General features: G+C 39.7%; 2 protein-coding genes across 3 annotated transcripts in view; one reads left to right on the forward strand and one right to left on the reverse strand.

Moving 5' to 3' along the window:
• Positions 1–623: 623 nt before the first annotated feature.
• Positions 624–20,148, reverse strand: CISD2 (CDGSH iron sulfur domain 2). The gene is made up of 3 exons (XM_035293223.3): positions 19,935–20,148; positions 3,575–3,789; positions 624–1,683 (listed from the first exon to the last, which is right to left on the reverse strand). Exons 1-3 carry the CDS (start codon positions 20,035–20,037, stop codon positions 1,594–1,596), a joined length of 408 nt encoding a protein of 135 aa, XP_035149114.1. The 5' UTR covers positions 20,038–20,148; the 3' UTR covers positions 624–1,593.
• UBE2D3 (ubiquitin conjugating enzyme E2 D3) overlaps positions 19,867–20,940 on the forward strand; it is a 71,389-nt gene continuing 70,315 nt past the window's right edge. For both annotated transcript variants that reach the window (XM_054253115.2, XM_054253116.2), the window contains exon 1: positions 19,867–19,936. The gene's annotated coding sequence lies outside the window, so the exon portion shown is untranslated. The remainder of the gene's footprint in view (positions 19,937–20,940) is intronic.

Genomic DNA, 20,940 nt, shown 5'->3' on the forward strand with positions numbered 1-20,940 from the left:
GGACTACAGGTGTGTGCCATGGCACCTGGCTACGGATAGCTATTATGAGTAGTAATGTTAAGATGAAATTAAAAAGACCACTAATAGTAGGATTTAAAATTACAAATGTTTTAAAGATTATCCACTACATTTATTTTACAAACTTTTTTGTACAGTTGACCCTTACACATGGGTTTGAACTGGATGGGTACACTTATGCGCATAGTTTTTTCAATCAAAAGCAGGTGAGGTCACACAGATCAGTGTTTGTACTTGGAATGTGAAACGTGTGTACAGAGGGTCAATTGGAGGGCCAAATTTTCTACATATGGGTTTTGCAAGACTTATTGCAGGACTTGAGTATGGGCAGATTTTGGTGTGTGGCCCTGGAAACAATCCCCAGCATATGCCAAGGGATGACTGTATTTGAATGGTTTACAGTGTTAAAAAGAGAAAAATGCATAAGCACAATTCTGAACACTTATTTATCATATTAATACAAATTCAGTTATGCCTTATGTTTATTACCAATTGATCTTCAAATTGCAGCAGCCCATAAGTTTGGTTTTAAGTGTTCTTGCCATTCCACCCCAGCTGACACAGAGTCAAATAGTTTAAAATATACACACAAACAGACACAAGGCTTTTGTAAACAAATCTTTTATACTGTAAATAACTGTTCCTCAATGGAACTTTTTATATCCAGTTTACTTCTTTTCTAAAGTCTAAAGTTGGGATATTCATATTAAATATACAACAATCTCTATAAAGCAGAGTCTATCTCTGTGAAAACACAAGTAATTTTTTTCTTTCTTTTTTTTTGAGACGGAGTCTCACTCTGTCGCCCAGGCTGGAGTGCAGTGGCGCGACCTCCGCTCACTGCAATCTCTGCCTCCTGGATTCAAGCAATTTTCCTGCCTCAGCCTCTTGAGTAGCAGGGACTACAGGCATGCATCACCATGCCCAGCTAATTTTTTTGTATTTTTAGTAGAGATGGGGTTTCCCCATGTTGGCCAGGATGGTCCCTGTCTCCTGACCTTGTGATCTGCCCACCATGGCCTCCCAAAGCACTGAGATTACAGGCGTGAGCCACTGCACCCAACCAAAAACACAAGTAATTCTTGATGGCAATATTTTTCTTTACATAATCCATCTAAACACAATGAAGTGTGGAAGGCCAAAAGGAGAAAACAACACTTCAGATTATCAAAACCAAAAGAGATGTGAAAAAATGATATATTTAACAGTGTAGGGGGAGGGAATTTAAATACAAGATCCTGTTGAAAATATTGATATTCAAGAAACAAACAGCTTTGGATCCATAGCCACGAGTTAGGTTTTCCTAAATTAAAATCAGAAGTGACTTTATTTTTGGAAGATACATTAATTCTTTGAAGTCAGAATATGAGGCTTGACAATTTAATTTCTATATGTGACTGAATAGTCAAAGGATCAAATACAAACAGTAGCGCAGCAAGAAAATAAATTGGAAGAAATAATTTTTCAACCAGTAGTAATAATTAAGACCACCATTTAAAAATGTTCTATACACAAAGAATGAGAAAATATTGTTATAAGATTTTATACAATTAACTCAATCCTAATTTATTATTATTATACTTCTTTCTTCTTCAGTATTAGTGGACCCACATTATCTCCTGTCAATTCATTGTGTTTATTATGTGAACCATCGCAGGCAGGAAACTAAAAAGAAAAAAGAATTATGAGTGTTACTTTAAAAATATGATTCATTAGGTAGAAATATTTGTGAAATGCTCTCAGAAAGAAGGCACATCACTTGCCAAAAAAAAAAAACAAAATCAGATTGCTTTCCTGAGTAACAGATATATTCTACATCCAACTGAACCACATTCAAAATCTAACAATTTAAACAGTTACTTCATTATTTGATTTAGATTTTAAATAAAAACCTATGACTCATTCCATATGAGTGACTAAAACAGACAACAGGGTTAAAAGAAAATCAAATAAGTTCTTGGTCATTTGTGGAGCTTAAAATTCAAGCTCACCTATTGCTTAATTTTAAAAGAATGGAATTTAATTCAAAATAACATAATTTGTTATTACTATAAAACTCATACATACCACACAATCTTTGAAAACAATTAAAAATATATTTTAGGCTGGGGATGGTGGCTCACATCTGTAATACCAACACTTTGGGAAGTGGAGGTGGACAAATCACTTGAAGTCAGGAGTTCAAGACCAGTCTGGCCAACATGGTAAACCCCATTTCTACTAATACAAAAATTAGCCGGCATAGTGGCACATGCCTGTGTCTCAGCTACTTGGGAGGCTGAGGTGGGAGAACTGCTTGAACCCAGGAGGTGGAGGTTGTAGTGAGCCAAGACATGCCATAGCACTCCAGCCTGAGTGACAAAGCAAGACTCTGTCCCCAGCAAAAATACATAAATAATAATAATAAACTTAAAATAATTCACTCATAACCCATCAAGATATAGGTAATAATTAAGAGTTTGGTATATTTTTTCCTCTGCATTCACTATGTGTATTCATTTTTTACACAAAATTGGGATCTTACTATAATATGCTTCTTACTTGTGTTATATCAGGATCTCATGTTTTTATATATCCTTTAAAAACATGATCATTCCTGTTTTATCAGATATTTAGTTTACAAAAAATTTGCTATTACAAAGGATGCTGTGATGAACAATAAACCTCAAATAAACTGATGTACTTAAAATCTCAAATAGGGCCAGGTGCGGTGGCTCACGCCTGTAATTCCAGCACTTTGGGAGGCCAAGGTAGGTGCATCACCTGAGGTTGGGAGTTTGAAACCAGCCTGACCAACATGGAGAAACCCCATTTCTACTCAAAATACAAAATTAGCTGAGCGTAGTAGCGCGTGCCTGTAATCCCAGCTACTTGAGAGGCTGAGGTATGAGAATCGCTTGAACCCAAGAGGAAGAGGTTGCAGTGAGCCGAGAGTACATCACTGCACTCTAGCCTGGGCAACAAGAGTGAACCTCCATCTCAAAAAACAACAACAATAACAAAAAAAAAAAACCTCAAATAATCTATGATGAAGTACAAGAAAACAGATTTTTGTCAACTATTTATAGTACTTATCATTCTAAACTCCTTCCCACATTAAAATCATCTATAAATTATCTCACTTCTCAAAAACACGTAATGTTGTTAGATTAAAACAAACCCTGAAGATTAGAGATTAAAAATTAAGTAACTTGTCCAACCAAACTCATACTGTGACAAGTATCATATTTGAACACTATTTACTATGACATCAAAGCTTTCTTCCACTAAACCTTATGTCCTCTCTCAAAGAATGTGTATTTTAAAATACATGTTACTCTAGATAGCTGCCAAACATTGCAAAAGCATGAGATTTTTATTCTTCTTTGCTGCTCCAACTTTCCTAATGTAGGTAGTATCTATCATGAAATAAAACTTCAATTTAGGAATATGGTCTTTCAATAACAAATATTACAGAAAAGTCTTTCATCTTACAGAACTTCAGAACTGGGGATTTAAGAGGCAAAACAATCCTACCACTGCAAAATTTCAGTGTGCATGTAAACAGACATCTTACCGTTTTAGAACGCCAACACCTACAATAAGCTGCTTTGGTAAGACACAAATCTTCAATGTTTATTTCATTCACTACTTTCGGATTTTCCTTTTGTATTTTAAGATTAATCAAGCTATCCTTCTGTTGTTTTTTCTTCAGGAGGAATGGACGAACTGCAAGGTAGCCAAGAAGTGCAAGTACACCAAGGAAAGGCAATAACCGAAGCCATTCTGAAACTAAACATGTAGATTTGTCAGAATCTGCAGTGCTTTTGGAAAATAATTCAAAATAGCATGTCTAGATTCATTCTTAAGCTTATTCTTTATATGTTACTTTTCACATTCATTCCTTTTTAATGGATTCATAAAAGTGTGAATAAACAACACAATCAAGCCAGCTCTACCAAGGACCACCTTATTTTATTTATGGGCTAATTTGAGACCCGTAAAAGTAGAAACCTAACTTTTCAGAAATAGGTTCCATTTCAAATATTCTCTCACTGTCCACATCAAGTCTATTTGTGTTTGTCTATTTTTATTTTAGGAATTATGATTATGATAATTATAAATAAAATTCAATATATGTTATATTTTATAGATCTAGAAATCATTTCAACTCACATCTCCTTAATACTATGTCTAAAATCATACAACAGAATATCTGCAGAATTTTTACCACTGATTCATAATATCAGACAGAACATGTCCTTTGATGCTTTAAGGTACATTTTTGGTAAATGTTGCTAAAGAGCACTAAAATATTGTGTAAAAGCTTCTGTTTTAAAGAATACATTGAAAGTGTCTATGTTGAATGTTCTCATTTTAATATACATCTCATTCCATAAACTTCACTTAAAGCCTTTTGGAGTACCCAGTCTGTCTTAAGAGGACAGGGATATAAATGATATAAATGAAATAGTCACTATGCCTGTGGAGACAAACATACCAGGAAACCAAGATAAATGTTTCAACACACATTTATCAAATGTCTGCTAGCACCCTGCCTCTGCTGGGCTCCTTTCTGTTCTTACAGAATTATCAGTTAACTTCCTTCACTGAATGTCTAATCTGATACCTTGCTAGGCACTATGCAGAAATAGCTTAGTTGAGAAAAGAGAAAAACAGGAAGTATACTAACGCATGCTAATAAATACTAAAGATAAATGATCAGATTATGCTAAGAGTATAATGGCACTAGCTCATTTAACACTATGTTAGCTTAACAACTGTATTTGGTAGGCATCATTATTATCCCCATTTTACATACAAGAAAACTGTAGCCTAAGCAGGTTTAGTCAAGGACAGCCTAAATCCAAAGCCTGTTGTCAGTTATCATTAATCAAACCCAATAGATCTAAAAATTAAAATCTGTTCCTCTCTTGGTAAAACTACTCTTAAGAGACAACTCTACTATTTTACTATTGAAAGACTTAATACCAACTCTTCCAAAATGGAATTATTTTTGATATAACATCATGCCAAAGAAATCTAAATGAAAAAACCTACTTACCTACCATTTGCATAGACAGCACCTATAAGAGTGGCTGGCAGAGAAGACACAAAAAATGGTAGCTTTTATTCAGAGATTATAGAGATTGGTGAGGAAGTACTAGCAACTCCTTTGAAAATAATATTTTGCCCAACAACTTGACAATGCTATATGGTGAAAATCTTCGGCAATATAATCTTGGAGTTACCAGAATAAAGCTCTGTAAAAGTATGTACTTTGCCTGTCATATTGGCTATCACATTCTCATAACAAAAGTGGAGATACTCCAAATAGATTCTTTGAGTGAGTTAAAGCTCTGGACATGACAGAACTGTTTCCTGGGGAGAAGGAGGCCTATGTATAGATCTGTGCTACTCGATATGGGCACCAATAGCCATATTGTTTAGATGTGTACCCAAGAATTTCTATTAATCAGGTATGGTAGGATGACAGACTTGAAGAAACTGCCTTGAAATAACAGTTTATTACTTACAGTTACCAAGAGGAAGAGATACACTGTGCAATGCAGGGCCACATGAGGAGGTACTAGGGTTAATCAGAAGGAAGAAAGAGGAAAGGGAAAAGCATGGGCATAGGCCTTCATTGTGGTTTCCATGGAAAAGGCAAGGCAAGAAACTGTTTAGGACTTCCTAGCTTAGTGGGTTCTGGGCAAAAGCAGTGGTCCCTAGTTGTCTCCTAACTGTCCTTGGGGTGATTTAGGACAGGGGAAATACTGACTTCATGTGTAAGAGTTAGATAAAAGAGGTGGTTAGGGGCATGGGCTTTGGACTGGTTGGTTTGCATACGAAAGGCATGCTCACAGGCAAGTTATTTAATATCTCTAGGAATTAAACTGTCTCCACAGTCAACAAGGCCCCTAAGATGTTAAATAAAGCATCCTAAAATACAGAAAATTGAAAACACGATTAATATACACATGTGGCTATTCACATGTAAATAAATTAAGTAAAATGCTGTTTCTAAGACACACTGGTCACCTTTCAGAGAGGCTCAATAGCTACATGTGACTAGTGGCTACCATATTCAACAGCACAGAGAACATTTCCATTACCACAAAGTTTTACTGGACAGTGCTGCTATAGATCATTGGTCTATAAAGTGCCATCTCCACAGATTGGCAAGGCTACCTTTCCAGCTTCCGCTCCCACCAGCATGGTCTCCTCATGTACCTGAAGCCAGTCAAAGCTACTGTCTAGTAAGCAGCATTCCTGAGTTCTTTGCACGTGGAGTTCCTTCTGTTGTACCTGACTAATCTGTATAGACCCTTCAGGACTAGGGTCAAATATTACTTCTCCTGAAGTCTTCCTCAATTTCACAAAGCAGAATTAATCACGTCCTTCTGTGTTTCCAAGCTGCATTCCTCATGTTTCTGCTACCATATTACTGTAATTACTTGTTTCTATTGTCTCTTCCATAAACCTATGAGAAAAGAAATTGTACTCTACTCTTCCCAGCACAAAGTAGATGTCTCATGTGTTTACTGACTGATTTACAGAAAAGAATGAACAAACACAAATGTCACTCACTTTCTCACTCACCATACTGTCCTGTAATTTGTATTTATACTTATCTTCTAGATCAGGCAATGAATGTCTTAGTTTGCGATTGGCCCCAGCAACCAGTATGTAACTTGAAATAGCAGTCATTTAATAAATGTTTGTTCAATGTAAAATAACATTAAGTTTTATTGTACATATTACAATATTTTAGAAGTGATGAGCTTAAATTTATCAAAAAGCAAGAGAATGGGAATGTAAAGATGAAAACCTTAACTTTATTTATTTATTTTTGTGACAAGGTTTCACTCCCATTGCCCAGGCTGGAGTGCAGTGGCACACTCTTGGCTCACTGTAACCTCTACCTTCCTGGGCTCAAGCTATCCTTCTGCCTTAGCCTCCCAAGCAACTGAAACTACAGGAGTGCACCACAACATCTGGCTAATTTTTGTATTTTTAGTAGAGACAGGGTTTCACCATGTTGACCAGGCTGGTGTAGAACTCCTGACCTCAAGTGATCTGCCCGCCTCAGTCTCTGAAAGTCCTGGGATTACAAACGTGAGCCACTGTGCCTGGCTGAAAACCTTAACTTTAGACTTTTAAAACAGCATTTCCTAACTTAACCCACAAATCTCAAGAACAAATAGCATTAATACTGTTTTAAAATCCACTTCAGAAAATATTCTTTTGAACACTTAATTCCTTGGTAAAACACTACACTTAAAAATACAGCAATGAGAGGTACTATTACCTCCTACAAAAAGTAGTAACTTACCAAAGTCTTAACACAATCTGCTTTTTAAAGATAACTACAATATAACTATTGAAAAACTTTATAAATGAAAGCAACACAGCTTGAAAAGCTCAATTCAAATGACTCTGTACATATTTATGGGGTACATGTGATATTTTCATATATGCACACGATGTTAATAAAATCAGTGTAACTGGGATATTCATCACCTCAAACACTTACCATTTCTGTACGTTGAGAACATTCCAAATTTTCTCTTCTAGCTATTTTGAAATAGCTAAATGATTGATAATAATAGTCACCCTATTATGCTACTGAACACTAGAACTCGTCCTATATAACTATACTATAGTGCCCATTAACCAACCTCTCTTCATTCTCTCCTCCCTAACCTTCCTGGCCTCTGGTTACTACCATTTGACTCTCTATCTTCATGAGATCAACTTTATTAGCTCCCAGATATGAGTAAGTACGTAGAATATTGCTTTTTCTGTGAATTCAGGCTGATTTTACATGAAGAAAGATAAAATATAGAAGAATCGAACAAGAAACTTTTAAACATTTAAAACATGCTAGTCCTACGGACCTGTTTCATATATATTCACCTATTACAGATATTTTAGACACTTCGAAAGAACACATTGCTAACTATAAATAATGTGCAAAATAATTGATTTTATTTTTTGAGAGATCGTGAGTCTTGGTCTGTCGCATAGGCTGGAGTGCAGTGACACAATCATCTCGGCTCACAGCAACTTCCACCTCCCACGTTCAAGTGATTCTAGTGCCTCAGTGACCTCCTGAGTAGCTAAGATTACAGGCGTCTACCACCATGCCCAGCTAATTTTCGTATTTTAGTAGATACAGGGTTTCACCTTGTTGATCAGGCTGGTCTCAAACTCCTGACCTCAGGTGATCTGCCCACCTCAGCCTCCCAAAGTGCTGAGATTACAGGTGTGAGCTACTGTGCCTGGCCAAACAAAATAATTTAAAATAATGTTTTGGGTGTTTTTTTCTTTTTTTTTTTGAGACAGTCTCACTCTGTTACCCAGGATGGAATGCAGTGGCATGATCTTGGCTCACTGCAACTTCAGCCTCCTAGATTCAAGCGATTCTTGTGCCTCAGCCACCCAAGTAGCTGGGATTACAGTCATGTACCACCACATCCAGCAAATTTTTGTACAATATAATGCATTTTATTCAGCATATTTTTGTCTTAGGATTTTAACATTTATTTATTTGGTAAATTTATCTCTTTTTTAGTGTATAAATACATAGGCTGTACATGCTTAACAAAATAAGGCTCTATTATATTTACTTAATGGGATGTCAGATTATTATATTATTTCCCCAACTCCTTCATATCATTTGGAAACATAAACTTTAATGGCTACATCTACCTATCATGTTTCCCAGTCATAAGAGATACAAGGGGGCTGGGCGTGGTAGCTTCATGCCTGTAATCACAGCACTTTGGGAGGCCGTGATGGGCAGATCACTTGAGGTCAGGTGTTTATGACCAGCCTGATCAACATGGTGAAACCTTGTTTCTACTAAAAACACAAAAATTAGCTGGGCATCGTGGCACACACCTGTAATCCCAGCCACTCAGGAGGCTGAGGCAGGAGAATCACTTGAATCCTCAAAGCGGAGGTGACAGTGAGCCAAGATCTCACCACTGCGCTCCAGTCTGGGTAACAGAGAGAGACTCTGTCTCAAAAAAAAAAAAAAAAAAAAAAAAAAAAGAGAGATAACAGGGACCTTATTATGTCTGTATCACCTGCGTCCCCAGTGCCTATAGAATGTCTGGCTCAATTTATTTAACTTACTTTTGATTGAAGTGTAATTTACAGTTCAGCTTATTGAGCTTTGTGGGGATTTTGTTTTGTTTTGTTTTTTGAGACAGAGTCTCTGTTGCACAGGCTGGAGTGCAGTGGCATGATCTCACATCACTGCAACCTCCACCACCCAGGTTCAAGCAATTCTCCTGCCTCAGCCTCCAAGGTAACTGGGATTACAGGCATCTGCCACAGTGCCCAGCTAATTTTTATATTTTTAGTAGAGATGGGGGTTTCACCATGTTGGCCAGGCTGGTCTCAAACTCCCGACCTCAAGTGATCTGCCCACCTCAGCCACCCAAAAGTGCTGAGATTACAGGTGTGAACAATAGCACCTGACTGAACTTTGTGTTGGTTAAGCACTCAGTTTGATACCACCTAAGACAAAATATATTTTTATCACTCCAGAAAGTTTGCTCTTGTAGTACCTTTCCATTCAATCCTCCCTTTCTGATATTCATTAAGGGCTTACTAAATATTTTCCTTTTTTTTTTTTAGACTAGTCAAGTGCAGTAGTGAGAAGGGGGGAAAAAGTAGAACAAGGAGTTCAATCTGTAACTGACTGTGATCAACTGAGATAACTCACTACCTTCGGACTAGCCACTAAACATTTTCTGAAAGAAGAAATCAATTTCCTATTGTGAAAAACATTTTTCAATGTCTTACTATATTACTACAAAATTGTTTTACTATGTAATTATTAAGTACCTACTAATATGGTTTGGCTCTGCATCCCCATCCAAACCTCACCTCCAATTGTAATCCCTATAGTCCTCACGTCAAGGGAGGAATCTGGTGGGTGGTGATTAGATCATGAGGGCAATCTCCCCCATGCCATTCTTCTGATAGTGAGTTCTCATGAGATCTGGTTTTAAAAGGGACTCTTCCTGCTTTGTTCTTCACTCATCTCTCTCCTGCCTTCTTTCCCTTCCACCATAATTCTAAGTTTCCTGAGGCCTCCCCAGTCATGCGTAACTATGAGTCAATTAAAATTCTTTCTTTTATAAATAACCCAGTTTGGGGTAGTATTTTTATGTTTTTAATTTATTTATTTTATAGCAGCGTGGAAACTGACTAATACAGTACATTGGTACCACAGAGAGTGGAGTACTGCTATATCTGAAAATGTGGAAGCAATTTTGTAACTGGGTAACTGCCAGAGGTTGAAACACTTTGGAGGGCTCAGAAGACAGTAAGATGTGTGAAAGTTTAGAACTTCCTAGAGACTTGTTGACAGTTTTGACCAAAATGTTGACAGTGATATGGACAATAATATCCAGGCTGATGTGGTCTTAGATGGAGATGAGGAACTTATTGGGAAATGGAGCAAAGGTCACTCTTGCTATGCTTTAGCGAACAGACTGGTGGCATTTTGCACCTGTCCAAGAGAGCTATGAAACCTTGGACTTGAGAGAGATGATCTGAAATTGAAACTTATGTTTAAAAGGGAAGCAGAGAATAAAACTTTGGAAAATGTGCAGCCTAATGATGCAATAGAAAAGAAAATCTCATTTTCTGGGGAGAAATTCAAGCTGGCTGCAGAAGTTTGCATAAGTAACAAGGAGCCAAATATTAATTGTCAAGACAATGGGGGAAATGTCTCCAGGACGTGTCAGAGGTGTTCACAGCAGCCCCTCCCATCACAGGCCTAGAGGCTTAGAAGGAAAACAGTTTTGTGGGCCAGGCCCAGGGCTTTGCTGCTTTGGGACTTGACACCATATGTCCCAGCCATGGCTAAAAGGGGCCAACATACAGCTTGGGCCATTGCTTCAGAGGGTGCAAGCTCCCCTGCAGATGCGCAGAAGTCTAGAATTTATGTTCAAAAACCTCTGCCTAGATTTCAAAGGATGTATGGAAACACCTGGATGTCTATGCAGAAGTCTACTGCAGGGGCAGGGACTTCACAGAGAACCTCTGCTAGGGCAGTGCAAAGGGGAAATGTGTGGTTGGAGCCCCCTAACGGAGCCCTCACTGGGTCACTGCCTAGTGGAGCTGCAACAAGACCACCTGCTTCAGACCCCAGAATGGTAGATATACTGACAGCTTGCACCATGCATCTGAAAAAGCTGCAGGCACTCAATGCCAGCCGGTGCAGGAGCTGCCCAAGGCTATGGGAGCCTACCCCTGGCATCAGTGTGCCACAGATGTGAGACATGGAGATTAGGGAGAACATTCTGGAGCTTTACGATTTAATGACTGCCCTACTGGATTTCAGACTTGCATGGGCCCTGTGGCCCCTTTGTTTTGGCCAGTTTCTCCTATTTGTAATAGGTGTATTTACCCAATGCCTGTAGTGCCATTGTTGCTTAGAAGGAACTAACTTGTGTTTTATTTTACTGGCTCATAGATAGAAGGGACTTGCCTTGTCTCAGATAAGACTTCGTACTGTGGACTTCTGAGTTAATGATGAAATGAATTAAGACACTGGAGGATTGTTGGGAAGACATAATTGGTTTTCAAATTCAAAATGGGCGTGAAATTTGGAAGGGGTCAGGGGTAGAATAATATGGCTTGGTTCTGTGTTCCCACCCAACTCTCACCTCTTATAATCCCCATAGTTTCCACATGTTGAGGGAGGAAACTCGTGGGAGGTGATTGGATCATGGGGGCGGTTTTCCCCATGCTGTTCTCATGATAGTTAGTTCTCTCTGGTTTTATAAGGGGCACTCTTGCCCTTTCAGTCCTCACTCTTATCTCTCCAGCCTCCTTATGAAGGTGTCTACATTCCCTTCCACCATGATTCTAAGTTTCCTAAGGCCTCCCTAGCCATGCAGAACTGTGAGTCAACTAAACCCTTTTCCTTTATAAATTACCCATTCTTAGGTAGTATCTTTTTTTTTTTCAGACAGAGTCTCACTCTGCTGCCAGGCTGGAGTGCAGTGGTGCAATCTCAGCTCACTGCAATCTCTGCCTCCCAGGTTCAAGCAATTCTCCTGCCTCAGCCTCCAGACTAGCTGGGATTACAGGTACTTGCCACCACACCCAGCTAATTTTTTTTGCATTTTTAGTGGAGATGGGGTTTCACCTTATTGACCATGAGGGTCTCAATCTCCTGACCTCATGATCCGCCTGCCTCGGCTTCCCAAAGTGCTGGGATTCCAGGCGTGAGCCACTGCACTCAGCCTCTTGGGTAGTATCTTTATAGCTGTGTGAAAATAGACTAATACAGCTACTATGTAGAGATACTGGGCTGAATGCAAATATAGTAGCTGTCTTATTTATCTCTACATAACCAGTGCTTAGTATAGTCCTTTGCACAAAACAGGACTTCAGTAAATAACTAATTCAGTTTATCTATGGTATAAATCCAGCTCTTCGTATGCTTGGAACGAGGTTTCTTTTGTCTGTAAAGCAGGAATAACAACTGTAAGTTCATTTGTTCAACAGTATTTACTTAGTACCCACCACACTCCACAAATTGCACTATGTGGGGATATAGGCTAATAGTTAGATGAGGTCCCTTCTCTCATAGGGTATCTATTTCAGAGGAGAGAGACAATAAGTGAACAAGTAAGATGATCACAGACTGTAGTAACTGTTATAAAGGAAATAAAGGATGATATAAGAGAAAACGAAACTAACCTGGGGCATAGTAGTAGGTTGGCTGCAATTTTAGGTAAGGGGTCAGGGAGTTTCTGAAAAAAAAGAACCTTAAAAAGATACCTAAAGAATGAGAAGCCAGGAGCTCAAGGACTTCAGAGCAGAATTTTCAAGGCATAAAATAAAGTAAAGAATTTTCTAACTTCATAGGATTGTTGGGAGAAACAAATGAATGAAGTAGGAACCCACTCAGTAAAAACTACAGAACACAATTCAAACTATTAATGCATTCTTAATATAGTTAGGTAAAACTATATAGTTAGGTAAATATTTGTCTCCTCCTCAACAAAAAAATCCCTAACTCCCCACCCTTTAAGAGACTTACATAAACCAAGACCTCAATAAATTTTAGCCAAATTGAGTTTGTACTCCAATAAACTGGCATTTGAGATAATTCCTATGAGATCTGAACTTATTTTGTCTTTGTTCGTGGCTTATGAATACTAACAGTGTAAATTAAAATACAGGAAGACTATATAAAATATTTAAGAAAAAAACTTTCAGCACCTTCTAAAACGTAATGCCTCACTCACATGTATCAAGTGATGAGAGAGGTACTGAAGATACAAAAATTATAAAACACTGTCCCTGCTGGACGCGGTGGCTCAAGCCTGTAATCCCAGCACTTTGGGAGGCTGAAGCGGGTGGATCACAAGGTCAAGAGATCGAGACCATCCTGGTCAACATGGTGAAACCCCGTCTCTACTAAAAATACAAAAAATTAGCTGGGCATGGTGACGTGTGCCTGTAATCCCAGCTACTCAGGAGGCTGAGGCAGGAGAATTGCCTGAACCCAGGAGGCGGAGGTTGTGGTGAGCCAAGATCGCACCATTGTACTCCAGCCTGGGTAAACAAGAGCGAAACTCCATCTCAAAAAAATAAAATTAAATTAAAAAAATAAAACACTGTCTCTATCAGAAAGGAGCTTGCCTTTTAGTATGGAATACAGCCATATAAAAAAGGATTACAGTACTCTATAGTATGAGCAATCATACAGAAGCAATGCAGAGGCAGAAGTTATTCATTCTTTACTGGGATGAGCAAAAACTGTACAGGTGTTAATACTTAAATATGTTTCTGAGAGATGAAGAGTACAGAAATTCATGGGAATATGGGAGGAGGAGCTTCATTCCATGCAGAGGTATGACCTACATGAAGTATCTGGGAAACTAAGCAACATAATATTGCTAGAATATAACGAAAGGGAACTGTAGAACTAAGCAGGTGCCATATGAGGACAAGCTCTGATATTCAATAGGCAGGTAGGAATCTACCCTGTGCATAACAGGAAACCAATGAAACATTTAAATATTAACCTAACTAGGAAATTGTTTACCTATGAAGTCACTCTGGTATCAGATGGAAGATGGATTAGAGGGCCACAGGAATAGCACTGAGGGCTAGTAGAAGAAGACAAGGCAAGACAACCTGTTGGAAATCTATGAAAATGGTCTGGAAGAAAATAGTTTGAGATAAAACTAAGGCAGTGGCCATTAAAGCAGAGAAGAGAGAACAAATGTGAGTAGTCTCTACTAGGATTCCCTAAACTGCAGAGAACAATATGTTTGTGCTTGCATTTTTGTTTTCTTTTTTACCTTAAAGCAACAGAAATGTATTTGTTCACAGTTCTAGAGGCCAGAAGTCCAAAATCAAGGTGTCAGCATGGTTGGTTCCTTCTGGAGGATCTGAGGGAGAAGCTGTGGTGTCCGTTAGCTTGAAGGACTACACCCCAGTCTCTACCTCCATCTTCATTCACATGGTGTTCTCCCTTTGTCTGTGCCCAAACTTCCCTTTTAAAATATTTTAATATAATTTTGACTTTTATTTTAGGTTGAGGGGGTAAATATGCAGGTTTGTCACATGGGTATACTGTGTGATGCTGAGGTTTGGGGTATGACTGATCCTCTCACCTAGGTAGTGAGCACAGTACCCAATAGTTTTCAACCACTGCCCTCCTCCCTCCCTCTCCTTTAGCAGTTCCCAGTGTCTATTGCTGCCATCTTTATGTCCATGAGTACTCAATGTCTAGCTCCCAGTTACAAGAATATTTGGTTTTCTGTTAATCTCCTTAGAACAATGGTCTCCAGCTGCATCCATATTGCTGCAAAGGATATGATTTTGTTCTTTTTTATGGTTTGCCAATTTTTTTCTGTTGTCGTTTGAAGACAGAGTCTCACTCTGTTGCCCAGGCTGGAGTGCAATGGCACCATCTTGGCTGCAACCTCTGCCTCCCGGGTTCAGGCGATTCTCCTGTCTCAGCCTCCCGAGTAGCATGGACTACAGGCATGTGCCACCACACCCAGATAATTTTTTGTATTTTTAGTAGAGACGGGGTTTCGCTGTGTTAGCCAGGATGGTCTTGATCTCCTGACCTTGTGATCTGCCCACCTCCGCCTCTTAAAGTGTTGTGATTACAGGCATGAGCCTATAAAAACGTTTTTTATACACCTGGCCTATAAAAACGTTTTTTACTTCTTCTCCGAGAAGACACCAAATGATGAATGACTTCAATGGGGGACAGTGTGGGGGGAGACTGAAGGCCCCAGGGGCCCACAGTGGCTTCTGCCAAGGTTTCTGCGGAGGTTTCAGCAGTGGCATCCGGGGCCCAGGTCGTGGCAGCAGATGAGGCCAGGGCTGGGGCCTAGGCTGTGGAGCTCGCCAAAGCAAGGCCGAGGATAAGGAGTGGATGCCTGTCACCCAGCTGGGTCACCTAGTCAAGGACATGAAGATCAAGTCCCTGGAGGAGATCTACCTCTTCTCCCTGCCCATCAGGGAATCTGAAATCATTGACTTTTCCTGGGGGCCTCTCTAAGGACAAGGTTTTGAAGATATGCGGGTGCAGAACCAGCCAGCCAGCGCACCAGGTTCAAGGTATTTGTTGTTACTGAGGACTACAATGGCCATTTCTAGGTGTTAAGTGCTACAAGGAGGTGGGCACTGCCATCCACAGCATCATCATCCTAGCCAAGCTCTCCAATGTCGCCATGCAGAGGCTACTAGGGGAACAAGATCAGCAAGACCCACACTGTCCCTTGCAAGGTGACAGGCTGCTGTGGCTCTATGTTTCTGCACCTCTTCCCCTCACCCAGTGGCACTGGCATCATCTTGGCGCCTATTCCCAAGAAACTGCTCATGATGGCCGGTATCAATGACTGCTATACCTCAGCCAGGGGCTACACTGCCACCCTGGTAACTTCGTCAAGGCTATCTTTGATGCCGTCTCTAAGACCTACAGCTTCCTGACCCCTGACCTCTGGAAGGAGACTGTACTCACCAAGTCTCCCTATCAGGAATTCAGTAACCACCTTGTCAAGACCCACACCAAAGTCTCCATGCAGATGACTCAAGCTCCAGCTATAGCTACAACATAGGGTTTTTATATAAGAAAAATAAAGTGAATTAATCCTGAAAAAAAAAATTTAACATACACAGAGACAAACTCAGATCTCAATGAGGAATTATATTCCACAGAACTAGAACTTTTCCATTTCAGATTTTCAAAAGTCTACATATAGCCATATCATTTTATGACACCACAAAAATAATACTGGCAGCTTGGTTGTTGGTTATTTTATATTTTCCATTTATCATTTGTAGCTAAGCACAAAAATGATTTCTATTTCTTACCTGTAGAAAAGATAAAATATTTTCAATGCATGGCTTTACTGTTACTACTTAAAACCTAAGTTAGGGCCAGCCACAATGGCTCACACCTGTAATCCCAGCACATTGGGAAGCTGAGGCAGGCGGATCACCTGAGGTCAGGAGTTCAAGACCAGCCTGCCCAACACAGTGAAACCCCATCTCTACTAAAAATACAAAAAAATTAGCCAGGCATAGTGGCATGCACCTGTAGTCCCTGCAATTCTGGAGGCTGACGCACGAGAATCGCCTGAACCCGGGATGCAGAGGTTGCAGTGAGCTGACACTACACTCCAACATTAACAACAGAGTGAGACTCCATCTCAAAAAGCAAAATAAAAACCTAAGTTAAATATAAATTAATCACAGTAACTTATCTTGAAAGCCTCACTCTTGAAAATGTGACATAAATGAAGATGGGTTGTTTCTGGTAAGTAAGAATTGCCTGTACTTAACTAGTGTATGCTAATTAAAGTTCTCCATGTGTTTTCTAAGAATGCAGAGTCATCATAAAATGGTCAACTGCTTTTTTTAAAAAAAGCTAGATTTAAATAGGAAAGGAAACATAGGCAATAATAATGTGAACAGTATTGTTTTCTGCTCTAATTTTCATAGAAAAAAACTGGAAATAGTTTTTGGTCTCCTAGACATTTTAAACAATTGCTAAAAAGTTGTCTTTTAGGTTTTTATTTTAACAAGTCTACATTATGGATTCTATAAGTAACTCACTTAAGAAAACCAAATGTCATTAACTGTTACAATCTATTCAGAATGGGAGACTGAGAGTGGAAAAGAGCCACTGAAATTTTTCTTCCATAGTACTCCAAAATAAACTCTGCAATTGTTTTGTCCAATCCAAAACAGGCTATCTCGTTGTTTTTTTTTTTCCATAAAGCAGTTATTAGAAGTATGTTCATGTTTCCTGAAAAGACCAATAAAAAATGAGAACTATTAACTATAGACACACTGTAATGGGACTTAAGTTAAATGTGTGTGATTAAAATACTTCTCAGAATTGTCATTATTCCTGAGTATCAGGCTTCATATTAAATATTTAACAACTTTAAAAAGGAAGTTACTATATATTCTGGATTTAAGAGAGAAAAGGTTTTGGTTGAGTTTTCTTAATGTCTTTAATAGGCATTGAATACTTGTTGACAATAGGGATCCTCAAGAAAAGAAAAGATACTTCTAAAATCTAGCCATTAAATCTAGTTTCATACTTTCTAGTTTTCTTCAATTATACTTCATCTACAGAAAATTGAAACTAACATACATGCAGCCACCACCTGGAAAAAACATACATAATTCATTGGATATTTTCCTTTCTTGAAAAAACTCAACAGTTAACTTATGCAAATTAGTAAGAAGGTTAAGTTGGCAAAAGGGTACAAATGTCACAAAACGATCATACCCTTTTGGCCTGCTATTGCTATTTTAGTGAAGACATTCAAGTGGGGGAAATATGACAACTGGTATTTGGTTACTTGCCAGTGAACTATTACATAATGAATTTTAACTAACAGGAACATTCCTAATTTCCAGCTGTACAGAATGAATGGTTAGACCCATTGTGATGTTAAAAGTAAAATAACTATTTAGTTAGGAAAAAAATGAGGTGAGGATTACATTAAAATATGTAAAGTACTTAAAAGAAATCAACGGGGAAAACCAAAATTTTATTAAATTGCTGCAATTCTGTCAGAATAAACTAGTAGGATCAAAATAATTTGATGTTTATAAACACTTGATGTGAAACTTTTTCATTTTATTTTACTTTTGCATTGCTTTTGATATTCAGATGTTCCTTTTTAATGTTTATTATTGTTACCATGCTTTCTATTCAATTGCATATTTTCTACTAAAACTCTTACCATTTAAAAAATGTTAAAATCTCACAATCAACTCAAAAGAGCAGCTGTCTGACCATAATTAAATGAATCTCTAGATTTGGAAGACAATGTACCTATCATCTAGTTTATCCCTTCTGAATCTATCTACCACTTACCACCAGAGTCTTTTTGTTTGTTTGTTTTCTTCATCTTTGAGAGGGGTTATCACCTAAGTACCACATTCGTTTGGGGAAAGCATTCTTTAATTAAAAAAAAAAAATCTTCCTTAGACTAAAATTCACCTCCCAATAACCTTCACCAATGTGGTTAATTTGGTATCAGTTCTATATTTTAGTTCTACACAAATATTTTTCTTTCTTTTTTTTTTTTTTTAGACTGAGTTTCACTCTTGTTACCCAGGCTGGAGTGCAATGGCGTGATCTCAGCTCACCGCAACCTCCACCTCCTGGGTTCAGGCAATTCTCCTGCCTCAGCCTCCTGAGTAGCTGGGATTACAGGCACGCGCCACCATGCCCAGCTAATTTTTTGTATTTTTAGTAGAGATGGGGTTTCACCATGTTGACCAGGATGGTCTCAATCTCTTGACCTAGTGATCCACCCGCCTCGGCCTCCCAAAGTGCTGGGATTACAGGTTTGAGCCACCGCGCCCGGCCTCCAAATATTTTTCTTATACCTGTGCAACTGCTCTATTTTAGGTCAGGTACTATAGCTCTTTAGAACGTTCCTGGCGAGGCAACGCTATTTACCTCAACTATCTTAATTCATGTTTGCAACTCCCTGATAACCTAGGACACAGGAGTTGAATATTTGCTGATTTCTTCACCCTCCTACTCGTTTGAGTCTGGTTTAGACATATCCCCCTTACAATGAAATGCTTGTAACTCAACAAAATCTCCCAAGTGTTGACCGCATTCTGGAGATTTTCATCCCTTAGATGTGATATCCTCATGCGTTGTGGGTTCTTTAACTTAAGTGAGGGCCCTTAAGTATAGAACGTTACATATGTTCATTAAATTTCATTTTCTAAGATTTCACTGCTCATACAGGTCTTTGAATACTTTCTGGGTAAGGTATCTTTCTTCCAACTCAAGTTACCTCAACTGGCCATGGGACTGTAGAAACGAAGGTGACCTTAAATGCCCCCTTGATAGGTCAACACTAACCTTGAAGGAATGGAAGTTATCTCCTAATTTCGTTACTAAATAAAACGGTCATATACGTGTTACGCGTAAGTCTATATTTCTTTCTCACACACTCCCACCCACACGCTGAGGGTACAACCCAGCGTATAGCTGGGGCTGCCTGTTACAATGCGTCTTAGATAACCACGACTTACCAAGCTTTAAAATAAGTACGCTACAAACAGCAATGAGCAGGACAGGAGATGAAAGAGACTGGCCTGCTCCCAACTCAGCTCCTCTCTGCAAAAACCTGGTTATCTAGCCACGGAAGAACACCGGAAACAACTCCGAGGACAAAGACCCCGGGCAGTCAAGCACGGGGAGGCAGCATCACTTGTGTTCCCGAGGCGGCTACGCCTGCGCGCGCAAACTTTCCTCTGCGCGCGGGGGTCACGGGGTCACGTGCCAGGCGCCGAGCTCCGCCCCGCCCCTTGGCCCTTGGATTTTTACACCTTTCCCCGCTCGGCGAGCGTGCAAGGATGGGGACTGGCTGATGGGGGAGGATTACCTGTGAGTCTCGCGAACCCGGTAATACTTTCGGGGACTGGGAGCCGTTTCAGATATGCGGGGAGCTGCACCTTCACAATGCGGGCCACGCTCTCCAGCACCATCCTGGCCAGCAGTGTCCACTCGTCTCCGGAGCCCCCTCCGCTCTGGTCAAGCCGCAGCGCCTGCGCCGACAGCGGAAGCGGCCGGCGGGCACTCGCGGCCTCGGCCTTGGCGACGGGCGGGGCGGCGGGCCTGGGTGGAGAGGTGACCTGCCGGGCGCCAATTGGCGGCGGACGAGTGACGTACGCGGGAACGGGCGGGTAGCTAGGCCCTCCTCGTAATCTGGTGTGAAGGTGGCCCTCCTGTTGGGCCTTTAAGGTCTGTAGATGCTGCAGGCCAGCACAAAGGATACTGTGTGAGATAAGCACGTGAGAGTGCTTTCTAACCGGAAAGTGCCTTTCAAAAGTGAGTCCCTCTTGCTGTCCGTACTTCGTCCCCTCTCACCCCGCCTTTTCCCCTACAGTTTAGGTGCTGTGGCCCTAGGGTTGCGTAGTCGCCCGCGAGTATCCTCTTCCTCCTCCACCCACATCGCAGTGGGCTCCTTCACCCCAAAGCCCAAGCTTAACAAAATAAAAATTTAAATATTTTAACTAAACCAGGACTTACAGCTCTGCCCCTTGGCAACTTAACTACAGGCCTGACTCCAAAAACCTTCTCTAGTTTTTGCCACTCAGAGAAGATTCATAGTATCCTTCCTTAGATATTTTCAGTTCCTTCTAAAGATCAGTTCTTAAGGTTAAAACCCTTAGGGAAAGTGGTAAAAGAATCTCAGGCCTTATGGTTTTCTTATGTTGCAAGCTTCTGCTAAAGTCTAGAGCAGGGGGTCCAATCTATGGCTTCCCTGGGTCACACTGGAAGAATTGTCTTGGACCACACGTAAAATACACTAACACTAACGATAGCTAATTAGATAAAAAACAAAAGATTAAAAACTCATAATGTTTTAAGAAAGTTGACAAATTTGT

The sequence above is a fragment of the Callithrix jacchus genome, chromosome 3 (genome assembly GCF_049354715.1).
Source record: "Callithrix jacchus isolate 240 chromosome 3, calJac240_pri, whole genome shotgun sequence".
Taxonomy (NCBI): Eukaryota; Metazoa; Chordata; class Mammalia; order Primates; family Cebidae; genus Callithrix; species Callithrix jacchus.